The sequence below is a fragment of the Microcebus murinus genome, chromosome 6 (assembly GCF_040939455.1).
Source record: "Microcebus murinus isolate Inina chromosome 6, M.murinus_Inina_mat1.0, whole genome shotgun sequence".
NCBI lineage: Eukaryota > Metazoa > Chordata > Mammalia > Primates > Cheirogaleidae > Microcebus > Microcebus murinus.
The window spans coordinates 29206624-29227159 of NC_134109.1; the positions used below are offsets into that span (position 1 = coordinate 29206624).

At 40.9% G+C, this 20536-nt stretch overlaps 1 protein-coding gene across 5 annotated transcripts in view; it reads right to left on the reverse strand.

The window, feature by feature from the left end:
• The window catches only part of RGS6 (regulator of G protein signaling 6), a 520723-nt gene that overhangs the window by 147980 nt on the left and 352207 nt on the right, over nucleotides 1-20536 (reverse strand). For all 5 annotated transcript variants that reach the window (XM_076003888.1, XM_076003890.1, XM_076003889.1 and 2 more), the window contains exon 3: nucleotides 14158-14257. In XM_076003888.1, the coding sequence (XP_075860003.1) occupies nucleotides 14158-14257 (100 nt within the window). The remainder of the gene's footprint in view (nucleotides 1-14157; nucleotides 14258-20536) is intronic.

Genomic DNA, 20536 nt, shown 5'->3' on the forward strand with positions numbered 1-20536 from the left:
GAGGATATTTAAACAAGTTCTAGAAGCTTTAAAAGCTCTTACCAGAGAGAATCTGGAAATAAAGCAATGAAAGCATTCTTGAAATAAATATGCCATTTTTCAAAGTGAATATGTGAAGAGAATAATATAGATATGTATAAATTCTGGCACAATAATTAAAAATAAACTAGATTTTATGTCTTCTAATTGATATAATTCACCACAAATGTAGAAATAATATGATTATGTAGGATATATGAAAGATATTTTAAACTGCATTAAGATCTGGACAAATACACTTTGTGTTAAAACATTAAGCAATATAAGCTGACTACTCATTGAATAATTATACTATATAAGTTTATGTCAGTGCAATTTGCTTTCAGTATTATTATAATCTAAATTTTTCACCTAAGATTTCAAAGAAAACTATTTGTAAACTTTTGCTTGTTTCTTGTTTTCAATTATTAACATCTCAATTTTCTAAAAAATCACTCTGTCATTTATCTCACATTAATATGTTTAGTGCAATTTTGTCACTATGGCTGGTATAATAAATCACCACAAACTTTGTGGCTTATAACAACAGAAATGTATCATCTCACAGTTCTAGGGGCCAGAAGGTCAAAATTGGTTGCACTGGGCCAAAATCAAGGTGTTGCTAGGGCCGTATTCCCTCTGGACAGTCTAGGGAAGATTCTGGTGGCTGCTGGCATTCCTTGGCTTGTGGCCACATCACTCCAATTTCTGCCTCTGAGGTCACACAGACTTGTCCTCTTCTGTCTGTATATAATTTTCCTCTCTCTCTCTCTCTCTCTCTCTTTTTAGACAGAGTCTTGCTCTGTTGCCCTGGCTAGAGTGCAGTGGCCATCATCATAGCTCACTGCAACCTCAAACTCCTCCTGCCTCAGCCTCCTGAGTAGCTGGGACTACAGGCATGTGCCACCACACCCAGCTAATTTTTCTAATTTTTATAGAGACAAGGTCATGAACTCCTGACCTCAAGTGATCCTCTAGCCTCAGTCTCCCAACCCAAAGTACTAGGATTATAGGTGTGAGCCACCACACTGGGTCTCTGACTCTTTTTTCATAAGGATATACGTGATTACAATTAGGGCCCACCTAGATAATCCAGGATAATCTCCCCATATAAATACCCTTAACTTAATCACACCTGCAAAGACCCTTTATCAACATAAACTAACATTTACAGATTTAAAGAATTAGGAGTCGATATCATATTCAGCACACCTCATGCACCCAACAAATTATCTCTATTTTGTGGAATTTCTCTAGTTTTTTTCCTTTCACTGATATAGAAGCAGAAAGAGAAAAACAAAGACTACTTTGACTACTGTTGACTACTTTGGGGTCATCCTCAGGTTTCCTAACCTGGTTCTTTTGTTTCCTGATCTGGGAGTACCACAGTGCAATGGTTGGAATGTCCCCTCCAAAACTCATACTGAAATGTAATTACTATTGTGAGAGTATTAGAAGGTGGGACCTTTAAGAGGTGATTTGATAGATCATGAGGGCTCCACCCTCATGAATGAATTAATGCTGTTATCATGGGAGTTAGTTAGTTTGAAGGGAGTAGGTTCCTGATAAAAGGATGCGTTCTATCCCCTTTTTCTTTCTTGTCTCATGTGTGCTCTTCCACTTCCATGGGATAATCTTCACCAGAGGCTGGTGCCATGCTCTTGGACTTTCCAGCCTCCAGAACAGTAAGAAATACATTTATTTTCTTTATAAATTACCCAGTCTTTGGTATTCTGTTATAGCAACAGAAAATGGATTAAGACAGTTTAAGAGAAAACGAATGGCCTGGATTAACCTAGGGGTAGATTCGGTTAGAACATCTACAGGAAAAATGGAAAGCACTAACTTCAGACAGACCTTTGTACATATCCTGTGAAGAATCACAGAAAATCAAAGCCTAAATTGACTACAAATATTATTTAATACAAACTTATCAATTAACAGATGAGAAAACTAAGGCTCAAAGAGGCAGGGAACCAGCTCAAGGGGACACAGTGACCAGCTCAAGTTACACAGTCTAGGGCTATTTGGAGCCCTAGACTCCAAATTGTACTGACAAGAAGCCATAAGGAAAATACTTTTAAATGTTTATGTCAACATAAAGTCACCAAAAATAAATTTGTAGTCCATGAAAAGAGACAGAAATGTATTATGAAAAAATTGTGTTGAGATAAGCAAAATAGAAGTGCCATGTATATACTTAGTAGATTTTCTGAAAATTATTTGTAGAATAAAAATTCATAAGAAAGAGCCAGGTGAGTATAATTTTAATCAAATCCATTCCTCTATTCTTTGATTGTGAGAAAGAGAATTGGGACTAATGAATTGAAGCCACAGGGAAGCAGGTAAGTTCATTATAAGGAAGAAGTTTTCAAAAGGTCAAAGTTGTCCAAAGATGGAAGGAGAGATGATGACATTCATCATTGGAGGTTATTAAAACAGAGGCTGGAGAGCACTTGGCAGGGATTATGCTGATTCCCAAATTCAGACAGGCTATAGGAAATAAATGTGGGAAGATGCTGAACAAACAAGCTACACAAGCTATTCTCATGTTCAGGGGGAATGCATCAGACACATCTAAGAAACGGTCATAATTCAAGAGTCTGTAATTTTATGCATGAAGCAGTGGAAACAGTTTGCAGTGGGAGTGAGGAATCCAGATTCCAGCCTTGGTTCTGTCTCTAACAAGCTGTGTAATTTTTATTTTTATTTTTTTGAGACAGGGTCTCACTCCATCACCTAGGCTAGAGTGCAGTAGTATCATCGTAGTTCACTGCAACCTTCAACTCCTGAGCTCAAGTGAATCTCCTGCCTCAGTCTCCTGAGTAGCTGGGACTACAGGTGTGTGCCACCATGCCTTGATAACTTTTCTATTTTTAGTAGAGACGGGGGGCTCACTCTTGCTCAGGCTGGTCTCGAACTCCTGCCCTCAAGTGATCCTCCCACCTCGGCCTCCCAAAGTGCTAGGATTACAAATTGCAATTTTCGAGTGCATGAGTGCATTACATCGTGTCTCTGGGACTCAGTTTTCCTGCTTGCAAGAATAAGTAAGACTAGGTTTATGGCTCTCACATGTTAAAAATTTGTGTTTCTGAGGTTGGTCTGGAAGAAATAAATTTCTAACGTCCCTGGAAAATTCTTTGTGACATTCAGGTGACAGAGAATTATCCTGGAATGACTGTCTGTGACAGCTGGGCAAGGCTGTGCAATCTGGCTGCTTTCCTGGAGCAGGCAGGCATTCTGCCCAGGATACGGCTATCACCTGCAGGGCAGGTGGGACATGGATAGAGCTGGCACGTTGGAAGTTAGAAATTCAGATACCTCACCACCTCGACTCCAGCTATCATCTTTGTTACCTACTTACTACTCAAAAAGGAAAGTCTGAGGAGGCTGATCTGCTGTCCTGAGAAGGGGTAGGGTGACCATGAGGTGCCCTTTCTGTGGGCACCTTGCTCAGAAATCTCAAGCTTCTGGAAGACGGGATATTTGGGCATGAATTTTCATTTCTTATGAATGAGCCAGTGAGCCTTAGCTTTTGATCTAATGTTGGGTTCTCCTTTAATCCTTCCTTTCTTCTTCTCTCTCCAATTCTCCATCTACTTTCCCTTACAGAACATTTATTTGCTAAGCCTCACCCCTTATAGCTCTTAATTTTTTACTTTTTAAGGGAGGGATTGTATTGTAATGGCTATCTCCTGTGTTTAATCTTCTTATCTCAACTATGTCCATCTCCTCTCTCTCTCCTTTATTCAATATAGGTTATATCTGTATCAATTATCTTTATTTTTGTTAAAAATGTATTTATTTAAATGTATTAAATTGATTTTTATTAAACATTTATAATTAATAAAGATGTAACCAATGAGTTTAGAGCAGACATTTGAAGGCCAGAAAGACAAAGAGGAGAATAACATGATGGGAAAAGGTTTTATTTTCTGCACTGATGATTCTAACAGATGCTTTCAGTCCAGGCTCTGCATGGGTCCTGCAGGAATTCACCGGACAGATTTAATTTGTTAGATGGAAGGTCAAGAAATGCCCATCACCTCTTGTGCTGCTATTCCAACTGGTAGGCACCAATGCATTAGAAAAGTTGTAAACAAATGCACTACAAAGTCTGCTTAAAAGGGATTCATTTGAAGGAAATAATATCCCTGCAACTCTGATCTTTTTGTGTCCCTTGGCACCATGAACTCTTTGGTGTCACCTGCTAATTCTAGAAAACTTTCTTTATATCAATTCTCTGCTCTGCTTATATAGTTATACCTTCCCCCTCCTCTCAACCCTCATTCCTCACAAATTCTTTTTATGCAAAATCCATATTCCCCAGGTCTATAATTTTTCCTTTATTTCAATTTGACTTTGATATATTTATTTATTTTTTTGGCAAATACAGTCTGGTTCTGAAATCCTTCTTATACTCTAAAACCTTAGGGTTAGAGTTTCTCACCCAGACCCATTTGATCCATTACAAAGGGACACGTCTGCATATTTCTACATATTTATTTGATATGGATCATGAACAGTTGCTTCTCTTTTTGCCTATGGGATGATTTGGAAAAGTTGGTGAGATTTTCAACTCAGATCATAACTGAGATCATAACAGATCATATCAACATATCGTAACAACTCAGATCATAACAGCACAGAGACGGGTGTTCCAGGATGCTCTGTCCTGCAGATTAGCATTACTCTCTGATTTTCACCACGTTGCCGAGAAAGTGGTGACAAGCAGCTTCCCAGAGCTTCTGCCAGTGACGGAGTCTTGGGTGCACTGGGATACGCTCACCCGCCCCTCAGCTATGTAGTCTTTGGGAAGCAGCTTTCACCAGAGGACCCTCATCATCATGCCTTCTCTCTCCACCTTCTTGCCCTCTTCCACTGAGATCATTTGCTCTTCAGGCAAGTGGAAGGTCATATGTAGGTACGGACAGTTTGTTGCCCAGCAATGCAAGAGATAAAAGCACTGCGTTGACTAAAGCAGCTTCACTGTGTTCATCATTCTTTCATCCTTACTTTCAATTTTTTTTCTAAAGAACTAGGGTCCCAAGACAGGAGAGATAGAGCTCCCCCCTAGCTGTTGCTGTCGGTGGGAAGCTCCAATGCTGGGAGCCTGGCTGCTTCACTACTGGGTAGAAAGTCTGATGGAGGCTGCTGGGCTGGAGGAAAGGCCGCACTGTGGGCTGATTACTGTTCTGCGTAGACACCACCTCTCCTGGCACAGTGACAGGGTTGCCATGCATTCATGGATTTCCACCCTGGGTTTAGTAGCCATGGGTCTGGGTGATTTTTCTTCCCTTTCCTTTCCTTTTCTTTTCTCCTGGATTTTTTTTTTTTTTTTAAATTTATGTAGCTCTCCTCTTTAGTGCTATTAATATCATCTTTAGGATGGTGAAGAGGAATAAGATATCCTGAAATATCGTCCCAAGGTTTTTTTCTAGAGGAGGCTGATGGGGGTGAAGAGCTTGTGGCTGCTGTGTTGGTGCTAGCACTCCTGCTGTGTCTTCTGAACACACTGCTTGTGGGGTTGGCTACAGTTGCGGCTCTGTCTGACAGTGCAGCCGAATTCTTTGTTTCGGTCTGTGACTGCTGAGTACTCACTGGTGAAGTCCTTGTGTGTTGCTTGGCATTGTTGAGTGGATTTCCTGGGTTCCGATTACTGACTATTCCCTGTGCTGTAGCAGGTGCTGGCCGAATGCCAGGTCTGATACTTTGAACAGGTTGAGCATGAGGCTCACCTGTTGTCCTGGGGTTTGACTGTTCTTGGGGACCATTTTAACACCCAACCTGAGCTGTCCCAGCTTAGTGTAGGACCTGATATTGATAGACAGGGAACACTGAGCTTGTGAGTGGCCTGTGCAGTAGTTAAGCAGGTGAATGTGTTGGCAAAATTCATTCTAAGTAGATAGAACAGAGTGCCGATGCTACTAGTTTCTGAGCCTTTTGAGGGTTCCACCATATAAACAGTGTTGTTTCTTAGCTTTCCCCACTGACAAGTGATGGGTAGGTTGTTTCAGGGTCATTGGCAGTTGCCACTCATCCATTTGTTTTTCAGATCCCTGAATTTTGTTGCTATTATCTCCTGTCCTGGGAGACAATTCTCTAGCAGTCTCTCACACATCTGCACATCTTGAGAGCGAGGCATCGACTGCCCTTTGTATTGGATTATCTTTTCAAAGACATTTAATTTAAGGATGTTTATTTCCCATGGTAGAGCATTAGAATAGTGGCCTCTAACTTTGGGATTACGTTTTTAAAACAAAAATCCTTTACTATCATTTTTTGTGGGGTTTCAGAGGAGATACAGTTAGGTGCATATATTCAGCCCACAATGTTAACTTGGACCCATTTTGACTGAGTGAGTCTGTGCCCTACCTCTAGCCACCAAGTCCCATCAATCCTATTTTCTGCTTTTTCCTTTAATGTCTTCAATCCTGTTGCTACTATCCTTACACGAGGCCCCAGAGGCAGAGATCCTGACACTTACTAGCTGTGGGACCTGGGAAATGTTACTTAAACTCTTGAGTTAGCAGTTCCCTTCATTATAAAATGGAGATAATAACAGTTCCTATCTCATAGGGGTTTTGTGAGGACTTAATGATGTGTGGTTCTAAAGCTGTAGTTTCCATTGACGCTGTGGGTTGGTGATGGCATGGCCTTCCTCATTTCCTGCACAGCCTTCCTCACCTAGCAACCCCTAATTAGTCTTCATACTCCCCATCTCTTGCCGCTCAATCTTTCACCCACTTCATAGATGTCATTTCCTTCCTATTTAAAATATCTGATGGCAGCCTATCAGAGCGGCATAGATAAAATCTAGATACCTTTGAGATAAAGTCTACAAGTCAAACCTCCTTTGTAATCTGTTCTTAGGCTTAAGTTTCATATCCTTTTAATTCCTGTGCCTGTTCTGCCTATGTGTTCCTCTTCTCAAACACAGAGACATATAAATGTGTTTTAAACTCCAACCACATAAACAAGCTCATCTTTACAAAAAAACTGGAATGTTCTTAATGTATTGGAGCCTATGAAAATCCTATCTTCTCCACCTATAATTTCCTACCCTGGGTTCCTGCTTATGTTTAAGGCCCAGTTCTAAATTACCTCACGTGGTAGATATTACAATAATGGCCTCCAACGAATCATGTCTCCCAGGGTCAATGTGACATTGCCCCTCCTACACCAGGAGGTGGGGTTGGTTTCTCCATCTTTCAATCCAGCCTTGGCTTTGTGATTTGCTTTGAAGAACAGAATGTGGTGGATTTGACATTGTATGAATTTGGGGAGCCTAGGCCTTAAGAGGCCTTGTAGTTTTCACCCTCTCCCACTTAGAACCCTGAGCCCATCAGGCTGTGACGAAGCCCAGTCGAACTTTCCAGAGGATATGCGGTGACATGGAGAAGGACTGGCACCCCAGTTAAGAGTAAGCACCAACGCCAGATGGGTGAGTGAGGCCATTGTAGATCCTCCAGCCTCAACTGAGCCATCAGATGACTATGGCCATGGGTGAGACCAGCAGAACTGCCTGGATTATCAGTTCATGGAATCACACCCATGAGACATTAAAAATCATTGTAGTTTTAATCAATTTGTGGTGATTTTTTATGCAGCAATAGATAATTGATATGCCTCCTCAGAGAAATGTTCTAGGCATACCCAAGAAAAATTTATGAGTCTGTCCTCTGGACTCAAACAGTACTTTGTCCATTCTTCTATTATAGCACATAGCTCAAATAATTATTGATCTATATGTGCCTGTTTCTCCCACTAGATTAATGGCTTTTGAAGAGCAGATCAGGTTTTTGTTCATCTTTATATCTCCTGTGACTACTCTAGTACCTGTCACATAGAAGCAGCAGGCATTGATTACCTGAGTCATACACTCATCATCTCCTGAAACCCTGTCTCTTGCTCGCTGCAACTCATGTCTGGTCCTAAATAAAATCAGCTATTATTCCCTTAATCCTCTTGTTCTTACCCAGTGGCACTGCTTCCCTGCTGCAGCCCTCTTAGGTGGTGGCTATTTTCCCTACTACACCTTACATGCCATGGGCTTTGAAGGCTGATAAGTGACCTCTTCTCTTCTAGTGGCTTCTTTTAGACTATCTTCATTCCTTCTCTCTTCTCTAAAAGACACTCAGCCATGACATCAAATGAAACCACCCACAGTACTGATCCCTGGGCCTCTGCCTCTCATTCCGTAAAGATTTTAACTCACAACCGCCCTCTCTAACACTCGCCCAATGGTGATCCCAATATCCATATGGTTCAATGTTCCACTATCACAGCGTCTCAGTCCCTTCCCCTCCTCTCCTGCAATGCTTTTGCCCTCTATCCTATCTTAGTCACTTGTTCACAGGATCATACCTTAGATCTTGTCACTGCCAATAATCACAACCTTCCCAGAATCTCAATTTCAAACATTCCAATATCCAACCACCAGCTCCTACATTTCCAGCTCTATTACTCTCACCTCCAACTCCAAAATCCCTTTGCCATTGTGCTAACCATTTATTATAATTACTACTCTTCACATTTCTGCACCCACCTCATGTTCTCATTTCCCTCTTTACTTCGTTAAAGTGCAGTGGCCAGACTGTTTGGCTGCTCTCTTTTCTTTCTCTCAATTCATCACACCCTTGCACTGGCTCTAGCATTAATCAAGTCCAGCTTTCTACCTGATATGTGACAAAATCCACAGAGCTAACTGTGCCTGAAGAAAGAACTGCCTCTTCTTAAATTCATGAATGTTAATAATCCTAAGTGGGTCACAATCAAAATTCTATTTCCCTAGTCCAGTCACTCTCTTTACTCTCCTAGTGACTATTTCATAGCTTTTGGTCTCTCCTCAAACTTTCAACCTCTCAACCACCTTTGCTTCCCATATCACTAAAGACACAGAGATAATTAGAAGAGAACTTCTACAAGTTCCCACCATCTCCCATCACATCTCCCCACTTATTTGTATCTCTGTGCATCCGTTATGCCTCCCTTCTTCCTATGAATAAATTGTACATGTTTCTAGCTAAAGCTACCCACCTATCTGCACATTAGATTCTACTTTCTCTTACCTATTCATTGGTATCACTTCTTGAATTTTTCCTCTCTTGTGCCATTTTCCCTCTCTATTGAGTCATTCCTATCATCATGCAAACATACTGTCATTTTCTTATCATTTGAAAACCTACCTGTCCTGGTGTAATGTGCCCCTCTAGATACTACTGCATTTCTTTATTTTATAGGAAGACTCCCTCCAAGATTATCTATACTCACTACCTCCAATTGCTCCCCTCCCATTCAGACTTGAACACATTCCAATAAGGCTTTTTGCCCGCAATATTTCATGGAGTGTGCACTTACCAAGGTCAACAATGAATTCAGTGTTATTCAATTCAATGGTCCATTTTCAGTGCTTAGCTTACCTGATTATCCACAGTATTTGACATAGTAGATTATTCCACTCTTCCTTGAAACACTTTCTACAAAATTTGGCCTCCAAAAAAACCATATCCTCCTGATTTCCCTCCTTGCCTCCAGCTACTTCTTTTCAATTTCTTCTGTATTCTCCTTCCCTTCCTCACCTCTCTGCATTGGAGTATCCCCAGTTTCAGGATTTGGACCACATGCTCTATTTACACTTACTCCCTTGATGACCTCGTTAATCCCATGGCTCTGAGTACCATCTACACACTGATGACTTATGTACCCAGCTCAGACACTCCCTTAAAATCTAGAGACACATACCCAAATACCTACTTATCATCTCTAACTGAATATCCAACAGGTCTCTAAAACTTAACCTGTCTCAAATTTATCTTTTGATTTCTTACCCTTCAACTAAACAAATGACCCCTTGCTCCTCTCATAGTCTTCCTTATTAAAATTAACAGCAACTCTAATTTTCTAATCGCTCAAGCCAAAAAGTGTACAGTCATGGTTGATTCCTTTTTCTTTCTCACATTCTACATCTGATTTATCCCCAAATATTGTCTGTTCTACCATCAAACTTGAATCAAAATCTGATTACTTCACACATCTGCAATGCTGATGTCTGAGTCATCATTTTCAAAATAGTGTACTATCAGGCACCTAAGTCTCCAACCGCTCAGGGTATTCTCAACATCATCCCATTGAAAGGTAAGTTAGGGCATGTTGCCCCATGTGCAAAGTCCTCCAGTGGCCTTGTAATAACAAGAGGCCACACGACCTAGCTCTCACCATTATCATGTGACTTCACCTCTACCATCTTTCTCTTCCTGTCTCTACTCTAGCTGCTCTGACTCCCTCTTCACAGATCTTCAACAGGAACACGCCTGCCCTGGGCACTTAGCCCTGGCTGTCTGCTTCTTTCCTCATTAGACACATGGTTCAACCCTTTATTGCCATCCCATCTTTACTCAAAAGTCACCTTCTCAGGGAGTTAGTTCTTCCTTGACGCCCTGTTCCCAAATTACAACACTTCAACATTCCCTATTCTTTTTTAGTATTTTATTTTTCTCCTTGGCCTTTATAACTACCTAAAATTCTGCAAATTTTCCTTATTTATCTTGTTTAGTGTATCCTCCACTATCATGTAAATTCTATAAGGGCAGAAATTTTCATGTTTCATTTATTTCTGAATCCCAAGTGCTTAACAATGCTTAGAAAATATTAACCATCCAATAAATATCTAAATGAATAAATTAAAAATAAATGAATAACCAAGTACATTGGAAAAAGAACCAGAAGAAAATTTTAGAAATAAAAAGTAAATAATTGAAATGACACACTTAAAATCTATATTAAAGTGACAATTATTTTTCATAGAACAACACTATATCAACAAAAGAGATATGCTTCATGGTTCATTTTATGAGTCTAGCATAAATCTGATACCCAAACCAGCAATGATGGTAAGAAAAATAGACAAATTTTGTCCATGAAAATAGATATAGACATCCTAAACAACATTATCAAACAAAATCCAGCAATGTATGAAAAATACCATAGCCAATATATACAATGAAATTCCAGTTATATAAATTTCAAAATTAGAGAATGCTAGCAATACAAGTATCCTTCATTATCCAAATCTATTTGGTACCTGTTATGGTCTGAATGTTTGTATCTCCCGAAGCTTTATATGTTGAAATCTAGTCCCCAGTGTGAGGGCATTAGGATGTGGGGCCTTTGGGAGGTACTTTATGAAGGAAGCCCCCTCATGAATGGTGTTATTTCCCTCATACAGAGGCCAGAGAACTATCTAGCTATCTTTCTACCAGGTGAGGAAACTATCAGAAGTTGGCAGTCTGCAGCCTGGGAAAGGCCCTCACCAGAACCCATGATGGCACCCTGACCTCAGACTTCCAATCTCCAGAACTGTGAGAAATAAATTTCTGTTTTTTTTTTTTTTTTTTGAGACAGAGTCTCGCTTGTTGCCCAGGCTAGAGTGAGTGCCATGGCATCAGCCTAGCTCACAGCAACCTCAAACTCCTTGGGCTCAAGCGATCCTTCTGCCTCATCCTCCCGAGTAGCTGGGACTACAGGCATGCACCACCATGCCCGGCTAATTTTTTCTATATATATTAGTTGGCCAATTAATTTCTTTCTATTTATAGTAGAGACGAGGTCTCGCTCTTGCTCAGGCTGGTTTCGAACTCCTGACCTTGAGCAATCCGCCCGTCTCGGCCTCCCAGAGAGCTAGGATTACAGGCGTGAGCCACCGCGCCCGGCCTAAATTTCTGTTTTTTATAAGCCACCCAGCCCATGGCATTTTGCTGCTGCAGCCTGAGCCAACTTAAGGCAGTGCCTGAATTCAAGCCCTGACAGTCCGGATAATGAGTTGGGATATTTATAGGTACTCCAACTGCGTCTATTTATTTCTTAAGTTAACATATAGTAATATTGACTCTTCTTGTGTGTACTATTCCATGAGGTTTTTTTTTTTTATTTTTTATTTATTTATTTATTTTTTATTATTTATTTATTTATTTTTTATTTTTTTTTGAGACAGAGTCTCACTTTGTTGCACAGGCTAGAGTGAGTGCTGTGGCGTCAGCCTAGCTCACAGCAACCTCAAACTCCTGGGCTCAAGCAATCCTGCTGCCTCAGCCTCCCGAGTAGCTGGGACTACAGGCATGCGCCACCATGCCCGGCTAATTTTTTATATATATATATATTAGTTGGCCAATTAATTTCTTTCTATTTATAGTAGAGACGGGGTCTTGCTCTTGCTCAGGCTGGTTTCAAACTCCTGACCTCGAGCAATCCGCCCGCCTCGGCCTCCCAGAGTGGTAGGATTACAGGCTTGAGCCACCGCGCCCGGCCTATTCCATGAGTTTTGACCCATATATAGATTCATGTTACCACCACAATATAGAACAGTTCTATGACCTCATAAAACTCCCCTGTGCTATCCTTTGTAGTCATACTCTCTCCATAACTGCCAAACGCTAGAAACCATGATCTGGTCTCCATCACTATTACTTTGTATGTTTTAGAAGGTCATCTAAAGGAAACTACACAGTATGTAACTTTTAGAGACTGGCTTCTTTCACTCAGAAAAAAATTACTTTGAGATTAATCCAAGTTGCTGTGTCAATAGTTTACTCCTTTTTATTGCTTAGTAGGGATAGACCACGGTTTGTTTATCCATTTAACCACTGAAGGGCATTTGAGTTGTTTCCAGTCTTTGGAAATTATAAATAAAGTTGCTATAAACACTTATGTACAAGTTTTTGTGTGAACACAAGTATTTATTTCTCTTGAGTAAATACCTACCAGTGGGATTGCCGGCTCATATGGCAAGCATATGTTTAACTTTATAAGAAACTGCCAAAGAATTCCCCAAAGTAACTGTAGCATTTTGCATTCTCATCAGCAATATGTGAGAATTCCACTTGCGTCACATCCTCACCAGCACTTGGTATTGTCAGTATGTTTTATTTTAGCCATTCTTTTTTTTTTCTCATTCACAAAATCTTTAAAAAAGCACATACATTGTAAAAATGCTATTTCTAAAGAGAAATAAACAAGTTAAGAAATTTAACAAAAAAAAGCAAAACAAAAATAAGATGTGCAAGGTCTACGTAGTAATACAGCTGGCTATGCGGGTGGTATCTTTCTATGTACCCAACATGGGTTAAGCTTATGAGATCATTAATTGAAAAATCATTCAGCACAGGCAACTTTTACCCTCTCTAGCCTATGTCGCTAAAACCAGAAATGATGGTATTTCTAATTGTTATATGAGAAGCATATTGGAACTCTTAACATCTTTTCCAAACAGAAAACTAAATTTAAAAACTTAACACTCAAAAAAGCTCTTCTACTTACCTTTGGATAGATTTTTACCTAGTTTATAGGTGTATAGTGGAAACTAAGTATTTTTGGCTCCTGAATTTTGAATAGCATATAGTCAGATTTTGAGAATTGTATCTTAATTTATCTGGTTATTGGCTTGGATAGCAAAGGATCCATACCTATGCAGCAAAGCTATGAAGGAAAACAATGAATTGATTGGCATAAAAGTAGATAGTGGTTAGGGAGATGGATGCAAACCAGTAGGTAACAAGGGGACTCTAAGATATTGATAATATGTTATGTAGAAGGCAAGATGGTAGATACATAGGATGTATTTTATTATTCTTGAAACTATACCCAGGTGTTTACTATATTTCATAATAAGACACTTAAAAGAAATATGTTTCAGCCCAAAACACAAAAAAAGCAATGCAGAAAAGATGGTATAACTTCTCTTTCAGGAGTTCAAGTACACTGAGTTAAAAGAAACTACAAATAAAAGTGTTTTGTAGAATTTGAACACGACACTTTGTTAAAACTTTTTCTTGAAAACCTGTTTAAACTTAATTTCTTGAATATTTCAGTGCTTATGTATATCACACAGGCCAAACTGCTAACGGGCCAGTTTACTGATGGGCTTGTTTATTCCCAGGTCATGGTAAAGCAATTCTGAATGGTTGGCAAAAAGTAGCTTCTTCCTAGAAATCAAGACCAGGATGGGACCGGAGTCAAGAAACACACTGAACATTTCATTTTGACAACTCGCAGATGTTTAGACACCCCTCAGGACACAATCTGGACTACAGAACTCTTTTAGTAGTTCTGGTTGTCAACAATACCTTGTAAGAGGTCTGTTACCTGTGACAACGCTGGGGATTTTGGAGAGGAAGCTCTTGACTGTTCTGATGGGCACACCCCCCGTCTTGTCATCTTGCATCTTTGTAATGATGTCTTCAATCTGAAAGAGGTTAAACAAAAGAAATACTATTTTCTTCCACAAGATAACAACAAATGGTACCATTATAAATAGCCCAAATGTGTAAATACGGATGCCAACAATAGATGGCAGGACAAGCCCACACCTAGTTGGTCAATAAATATCAGTATTTGCTATGTAGCACACGCTGGGTGTGGGGAGTCCCAAAGCTACTATAAAAGAGCGTAGGATATGTTCTAGGAGAATAACCCCCAGTTCAACAAGGTAAGGAGGAAGAAATACATCAGCATTCTCAATGGGATCCAACACACAATTCAATATGTATGTGATATGCTTCCTCCTCTTTCCCACACTGGCTTTATGTATAGGTTGAACCATGGGAAACTGCCATCTTCAACCTCCCCCTGGCAATTCCCTATGGTTTAACCTAAGATGTTAATGTAGATTAACATACTGCTATTAGGAATTGCAGGCAGAGCTGCCTTTGGGAACAGAGAAAGACACAGCCAGAGTCACATGAGAGAAAAACAAGACCGTGAATCAGGACGTGGCAAGCCCTGGTCTAGAGAAGTTGGAAAACAGGTCTCAGTGGTTGTGGGTGGTGGCCTGGTGGCCTGTGGATGGTCACCTTGGCCAGGACTAAGGATCCTCTCCTTCTGGTCTAAATGAGACCACACTGTCGGGAGAAAGACCATGGTGGATTGTGACCTAGATCCACATGACATCTTATTGGTGAAAATAGAGAAGAGATTGGGGATGGACTGACGAGAATGTAGGTGCCTAAACTGGGAAGCCAATTTGTAGCTATGAATTTACAATCTGGGTGTAATTTCCTGGGCAGATATCTTCAGAATAAGATATAGAAAAAAAATCTGTAACAAGGACACATATCTTTTTGTTTGGGGAGGGGAGAAAAACTGAAGAAGAAGGGGAAATAATGTTTACTATTATCATATATTTTGTTCCTCTAACCAATAGCAGCAATAGCTTTGAAACACCAAGATAGATTCTCTGAATGATTCCTTAATAGAGTCACATAATCTTAAGGCTAGAAATTTAAGCTGTAGCTCATGTAGTCTAACATACCACTATTGCAATTTGAGGTTAAGTGATTTTCTCAAAGATGAATAACTAATAACTTGTTTGATAGAAATAGATAACTTGTTAGAGACAAAGTTAGAACTTGGCATAATATCATCCTCATCATTATTATGAATAGCCAACGTATATCCAAAAATGTATTATGCACTAGATACTAGGCTAAATATTATTTAGAGAGTATCCTGTTTAATTTTCATAATTATTTCATAAAATAGATTCCACTATTATCCTCCTTTTTTTTCAGATAAAGAAACTAAGATTTAGTGAAGTGCATCAATCAAGGTAGAGTGGGTTAAGTTGTGGTAGCAAGTAATCCCCAAAACGTGACTGGTTAGCACAACCAAGTTTATTTTTCTCTCATGCCATCTGTCTAGCGCAGATCAGCAGGGGGACACTGCTCATTGTAGTTACTCTAGGGCCAGGGCTGATGGATCAGTCACCATCTTCAATGTTGCTGGTCACGGAGCCAGAGGGACAAGAGAGAATTCTAGACAGCATCTCAGTGGATATTAAACAATATAGCCCAGAAGTTCCGTATAACATGCTTGCTCACAATTCTTTGGCCAGAACAAGCCACATAGTAGCACTCAACCACAAAGGAGCTAGGGGGGCTCAGTCCTCTGGGTGCCAGGAAGAGAGTGGAACTGAACATCTGTGATCAACATCAGTGATGACTGAAGCAGGTAAGCAACCTTCATGACCTTCATAGGATCTCACACCTTTCCAGTTGTGCAGCCAAGACTGAAGTCAGCCGCAGACCCCAGAGCTCAGGCTTCTCACCCCTGAGCCATCCTACCTCCCAGTAAGATTCTCAGAAAACCAACCAAGCAGGGAGACCATTCTCACCTTTATATTTCTGGGTTTCCCTGAGAAGGACTGAGAGTGAGAAAGAATCAGGCAGTAGATGAGGGTATCAAGCTAGAAGAAAGGGTCATTCCCTAAAGACTTGAGTCTGTTAAACAACCATTGAAGAAGGATCTTCATCCACATTCATGTTAATAATACTCTCAGCTATTGCCAGCCTTCTGTCTCCTAAACTCAACACAAACATTTGGAATAGTTTGAATATTACTAATTGATAGCCAAAGAGAGATAGTCTTAGAAAAATGGTCACATTTTCAAAGTTATCTATGCTTTTGATTTAATGTATTATTTGAAACTTGAAGCATCAGTGATATTGATGGTTTCTAAGAAAATGGCCAGAAAATCATTGACAATTGGAGTGAAGGCAATAATTCAGTTCAGTTACACCCCAGACTGGACATGGGATGGTAACAATTTCCAGCCTCTGAGGCTATGGGCTGGATTTTAAGGGTTGGTGCCACGATGCCTTTCTCCTCTGCTCAGGGTATTTTCTTCATCACACGATTGAACCTTAAAGGGTCTTATTTACTAAAAAGAAAGTCCTGTCTTCTTATGTTATCCTGCAATGTACCAACAAAGTATATCACTCATCAGGATTACAGCCAGATCAAAAGCTCAATCCCCACAACTGACCAGAAAGGGGACTGCACTTCAGCAGTAGTTTACAACATCACAGGCGTGGAAGGATGAATTATTGGCCCCCAAGTCCTGACTTCTCCATCGTATGAATCCTTGCCTTGGCCTCATGGTGGGCAGAGAGTCTACCCATTGGCACTGGGGCTTGGCCATATGACTTGCCTGGCTACTGGGGTGTTATTGAATGTGATGTGAGCAAAGGCTTGCAATGCACCTGCATGGTTGTGCTCACTCTCTTCTCTTGCCTTCTTGCCTTTTCCATGAGAAGGCCTTGTCTCAGACAGTTGTTATTCCAAGGAATATGAGAGACATCTGGAGCAAATGGTACTGAACCCATAGCCAGATCAGCCACAGCTCAGCTGACCTGTAGACTCATGAGCAAGAAATGCTTATTGGTGTGTGCCGCTAAGTTTGGGGTGACTTGCTCTACAGCAAAATTAAGATATTACAGGGCTCTGAAAAAAATGCATTTATCAAAAATTGCTGAAGTTACAACAAATACTTGACAATCAGAGTCAGTGAATCTTAGAATTGGGGTATCTTTGAATCTAACCCTTTTGAAGAATGCAGAAATTCAATTACACCATCTGCTATCTATTAAAAACTCTTAGGAGCTACACTACTTTAGGTAGCCCATTCCACTGTTGTGCCAGATACATTTTCAATAACTGTGTTTGATTCTTGAGCATAGTCTGCTACAATATCAGCTAATAATACTCTCTCTGAAATTCTTTGTCATGGTTTCTGGAGAATTCCCAGGAGTACAGACCCAATAAAAATTACAAGTGGGCTCTCAGGAGCTGATAAAAATAGTGACAAGCATTTTCAGAACATCTATTTTATGATCAATATTCCTCTAGGTATTTTAATTATTTAACTTATTCCTCAGACTTAAAAGTTATTTAGTGCAGATGTTGAAATTGAGGCTCAGAAAGGTTATGTGATTTATCCAAGGTCCCATAGCTAGTAAGCGGCAAAGCCACGATTCCTACCCTAGTCTTAATGCCTCCAATGTACAGCCCTGTTTGTCAGGTCTAAAGCTCATCTTCTATGTCTCAGATATTCAGAAAAATGTGACTACAATCCTTCTCTGAGTTGTGTGGCTACTAGGGTTAGCAATGGGGGAAGATCCTGGAAAGGTAGTTATGTGAGGCATGAACCCAGTGAGTGCCCCAGAGCCGGCTGATCTCTGTCGTGTGACCTTTCCCAGTGCCACATACCAAGGTTGGTGCTTTGTTTGCTGAGGATCTCAGGCCACTTTCCAGAAGAGCCTGGGGTCGCCCCTTAGACTACATGACCCATTAAATCTTGAGCTGAATGTGGCACCCAAAGAGAGCTCTCGGTCCCAGTGCCACCTACTGGACTCCAAACATTAACTTTCCCACTTCTAGTATTTTTGATTCATGTCTTCCTTGCTGGACAAGTATAATATATTTTGCCTTTAAAAAAGGGCACCTCTTTACCCTCTATGGCCTTAGCAGTTGATCGCAGGTGCAGAACAGAGGCATATATATGCAGCCTCTCATCTTCCTCCTTAGGTTCAAACCTTTTTTTAGGCAAGGGCTGCGCCTGGGATTTCATTTCCATTTTCTTAGCTAACATTTGTGGAGTATTTACTCTGGGCCAGACACACAAACCTGTTTAAATTTGACAGGAGGTAGATGCTTATGTCCCCTTGTCGTAGACAGGGGGACTGAGACTCACGCTGGTACCCTCAACCAGGGCCTGCTGACATCCTTTCCAGGCACTTTCAGACCCTTAATACCATTTGCATGGGAGGGAAAGTTTATCGCATTCTTAAAGGGCTGGCAGAGGATGCAGAGATATCAGTCCAAATAATCTGATTCTCAACTGTCTCAGGATTTATTTCTGTCGATGACTGCCTCTGTCTCGCTGCTCAGGGGTCTCTCTTTGTTCCATGGGTTTGGTTAGATTTGTCTTCCACTGGCAGATCACAGCTCCTGGGGTGAGGATGGGGAGATGGGAAGGTATATTCTTATGATTCCTGATTAGTCAGTTCCTTCTAACATCTGACACCTTTTGTTCCTAAGGAAGAGCAAAACCAATTCCCTAACATCCTTTAACAGGAAGCTCTGTGTCATTAGGGAGGATGTGTGGCCTTAAGTGCCAATCAATCAGCAGGTGGCCCTTATCTGACAGCCAAGTGGTGCAGAGAAACCACTTTGCCAGTGCTGCCAGTTCTGCCTGGATGGGCCACAACAACCGGGATGCTCCTCTCCAAGGAGCTCAGAGCTCAGCACTGACGCTCAGGTAAAACATTCTTCCAGACAGCAGGAAGATGGAAACCGTTACACTATGGAGCGGGCTTTCTTTTAAATAAGAAGTATTATTTAAAAAGTATACACAATTCTCTGCAGTAGCCCCAGAGTGTGAGAGGGGAGTAAGGAGAAGCAATCTTCTCTTTATGAATCAAAGACACAGCGGGACAGTAGGAAGAACCCCAGATCCAGGCCTGGGACACCTGTTGGCCTTGGCTTCTCCCACTTGCTGGGTTGACCTTCAACAAGTTGCTTAACCTCTCTGGACTTGACCTGCCTCATCTCTACAATAATCAGCCTGGTTGCTAAAGTAAGGTTTCTAGTTCTAACACTTGAGAGGCTTCTCTCACATCTCTGGCTTGACAAATGCAAAATGATGTCTGGGAGGAGGCAGGACAGACAGGCAGGCTTCTGTGCCTTTCTTCTCCACGTTGCCTGCCTTCCCAGGGGGATTCATGCTCAACACTTCCCTATGCTAAGAGTGTGAGGTGGGGGAGGGGAAGAGTATCAGGCAGGGCTGGGGAGTTTCCGAAGTTTTAAGAAACCATGTCAGACAAATGGCATCAGAAGCCAGGCAGAGATATGACCCAGAAAGGCCCTGACATCGCTGGTCCTGCCCAGCCCCTGCCTCTTGCCTGTGCTTGGATGGATGACGCTCCTAATGGAAATGACAAAGGGCCAATATTAGTTTAGTTTGTGCAAATTAATGATCCAATGAACAAATTTATTTAGTCCCTCCAATTTTTCCTCCATGGAGATTTAAAAAAAACTTCAAGTATAGGCAAACGATGTTGTGATTATTAAAAAAAAAAAAAATCCACCACAACTTCAGCAGAGAAGGCAGAGTGTGCCTCCAGCATGAAGGTCCTTTTTATCAGAGCGTTTCATCTTGACTTTGCAATCAGTTGCCTGTTCCTAGCTACTAATGACTGTCACTTCGCCTTCTGCCTTTCATTAAAGACCCTTCCTGTTCTGGTGTCTTCTAATGCATGAAAATGACTCCTTGGACACCATCTTATCTGCCCAGAGGCAGGGATCAGAGCTGGCAAATGATAATCATATTTCTTAATCCAAAAGGTGCATGCTCCACTGGGCAGGCTCTGCCCCACAGTGTTTCGGAAGATCAGGCCATTTCTCTTTTTCATTTTTAAAAACACAACACACTGCTATTTTCAACTTTTAAGTGTATTCAGGTTCACTCATTGGTTTCGTGGACATTTATTGCCCACCTATGAAGTTTCAAGCACTGTGTAAGTTTCTTATAGCTAAAGAGCAGTTAAAAAATGGGATCTGTTCTCCTTCCTCACGGATGAGCACATTTCAGAGTGATTCGGGGGTCTAGGCGCACAGATAGGGCTGCGTTGGAGACAGCCGAGCTAAGTGTGGGTTCCAAAGACGTTAGAGGCGAAACGCTAACAAA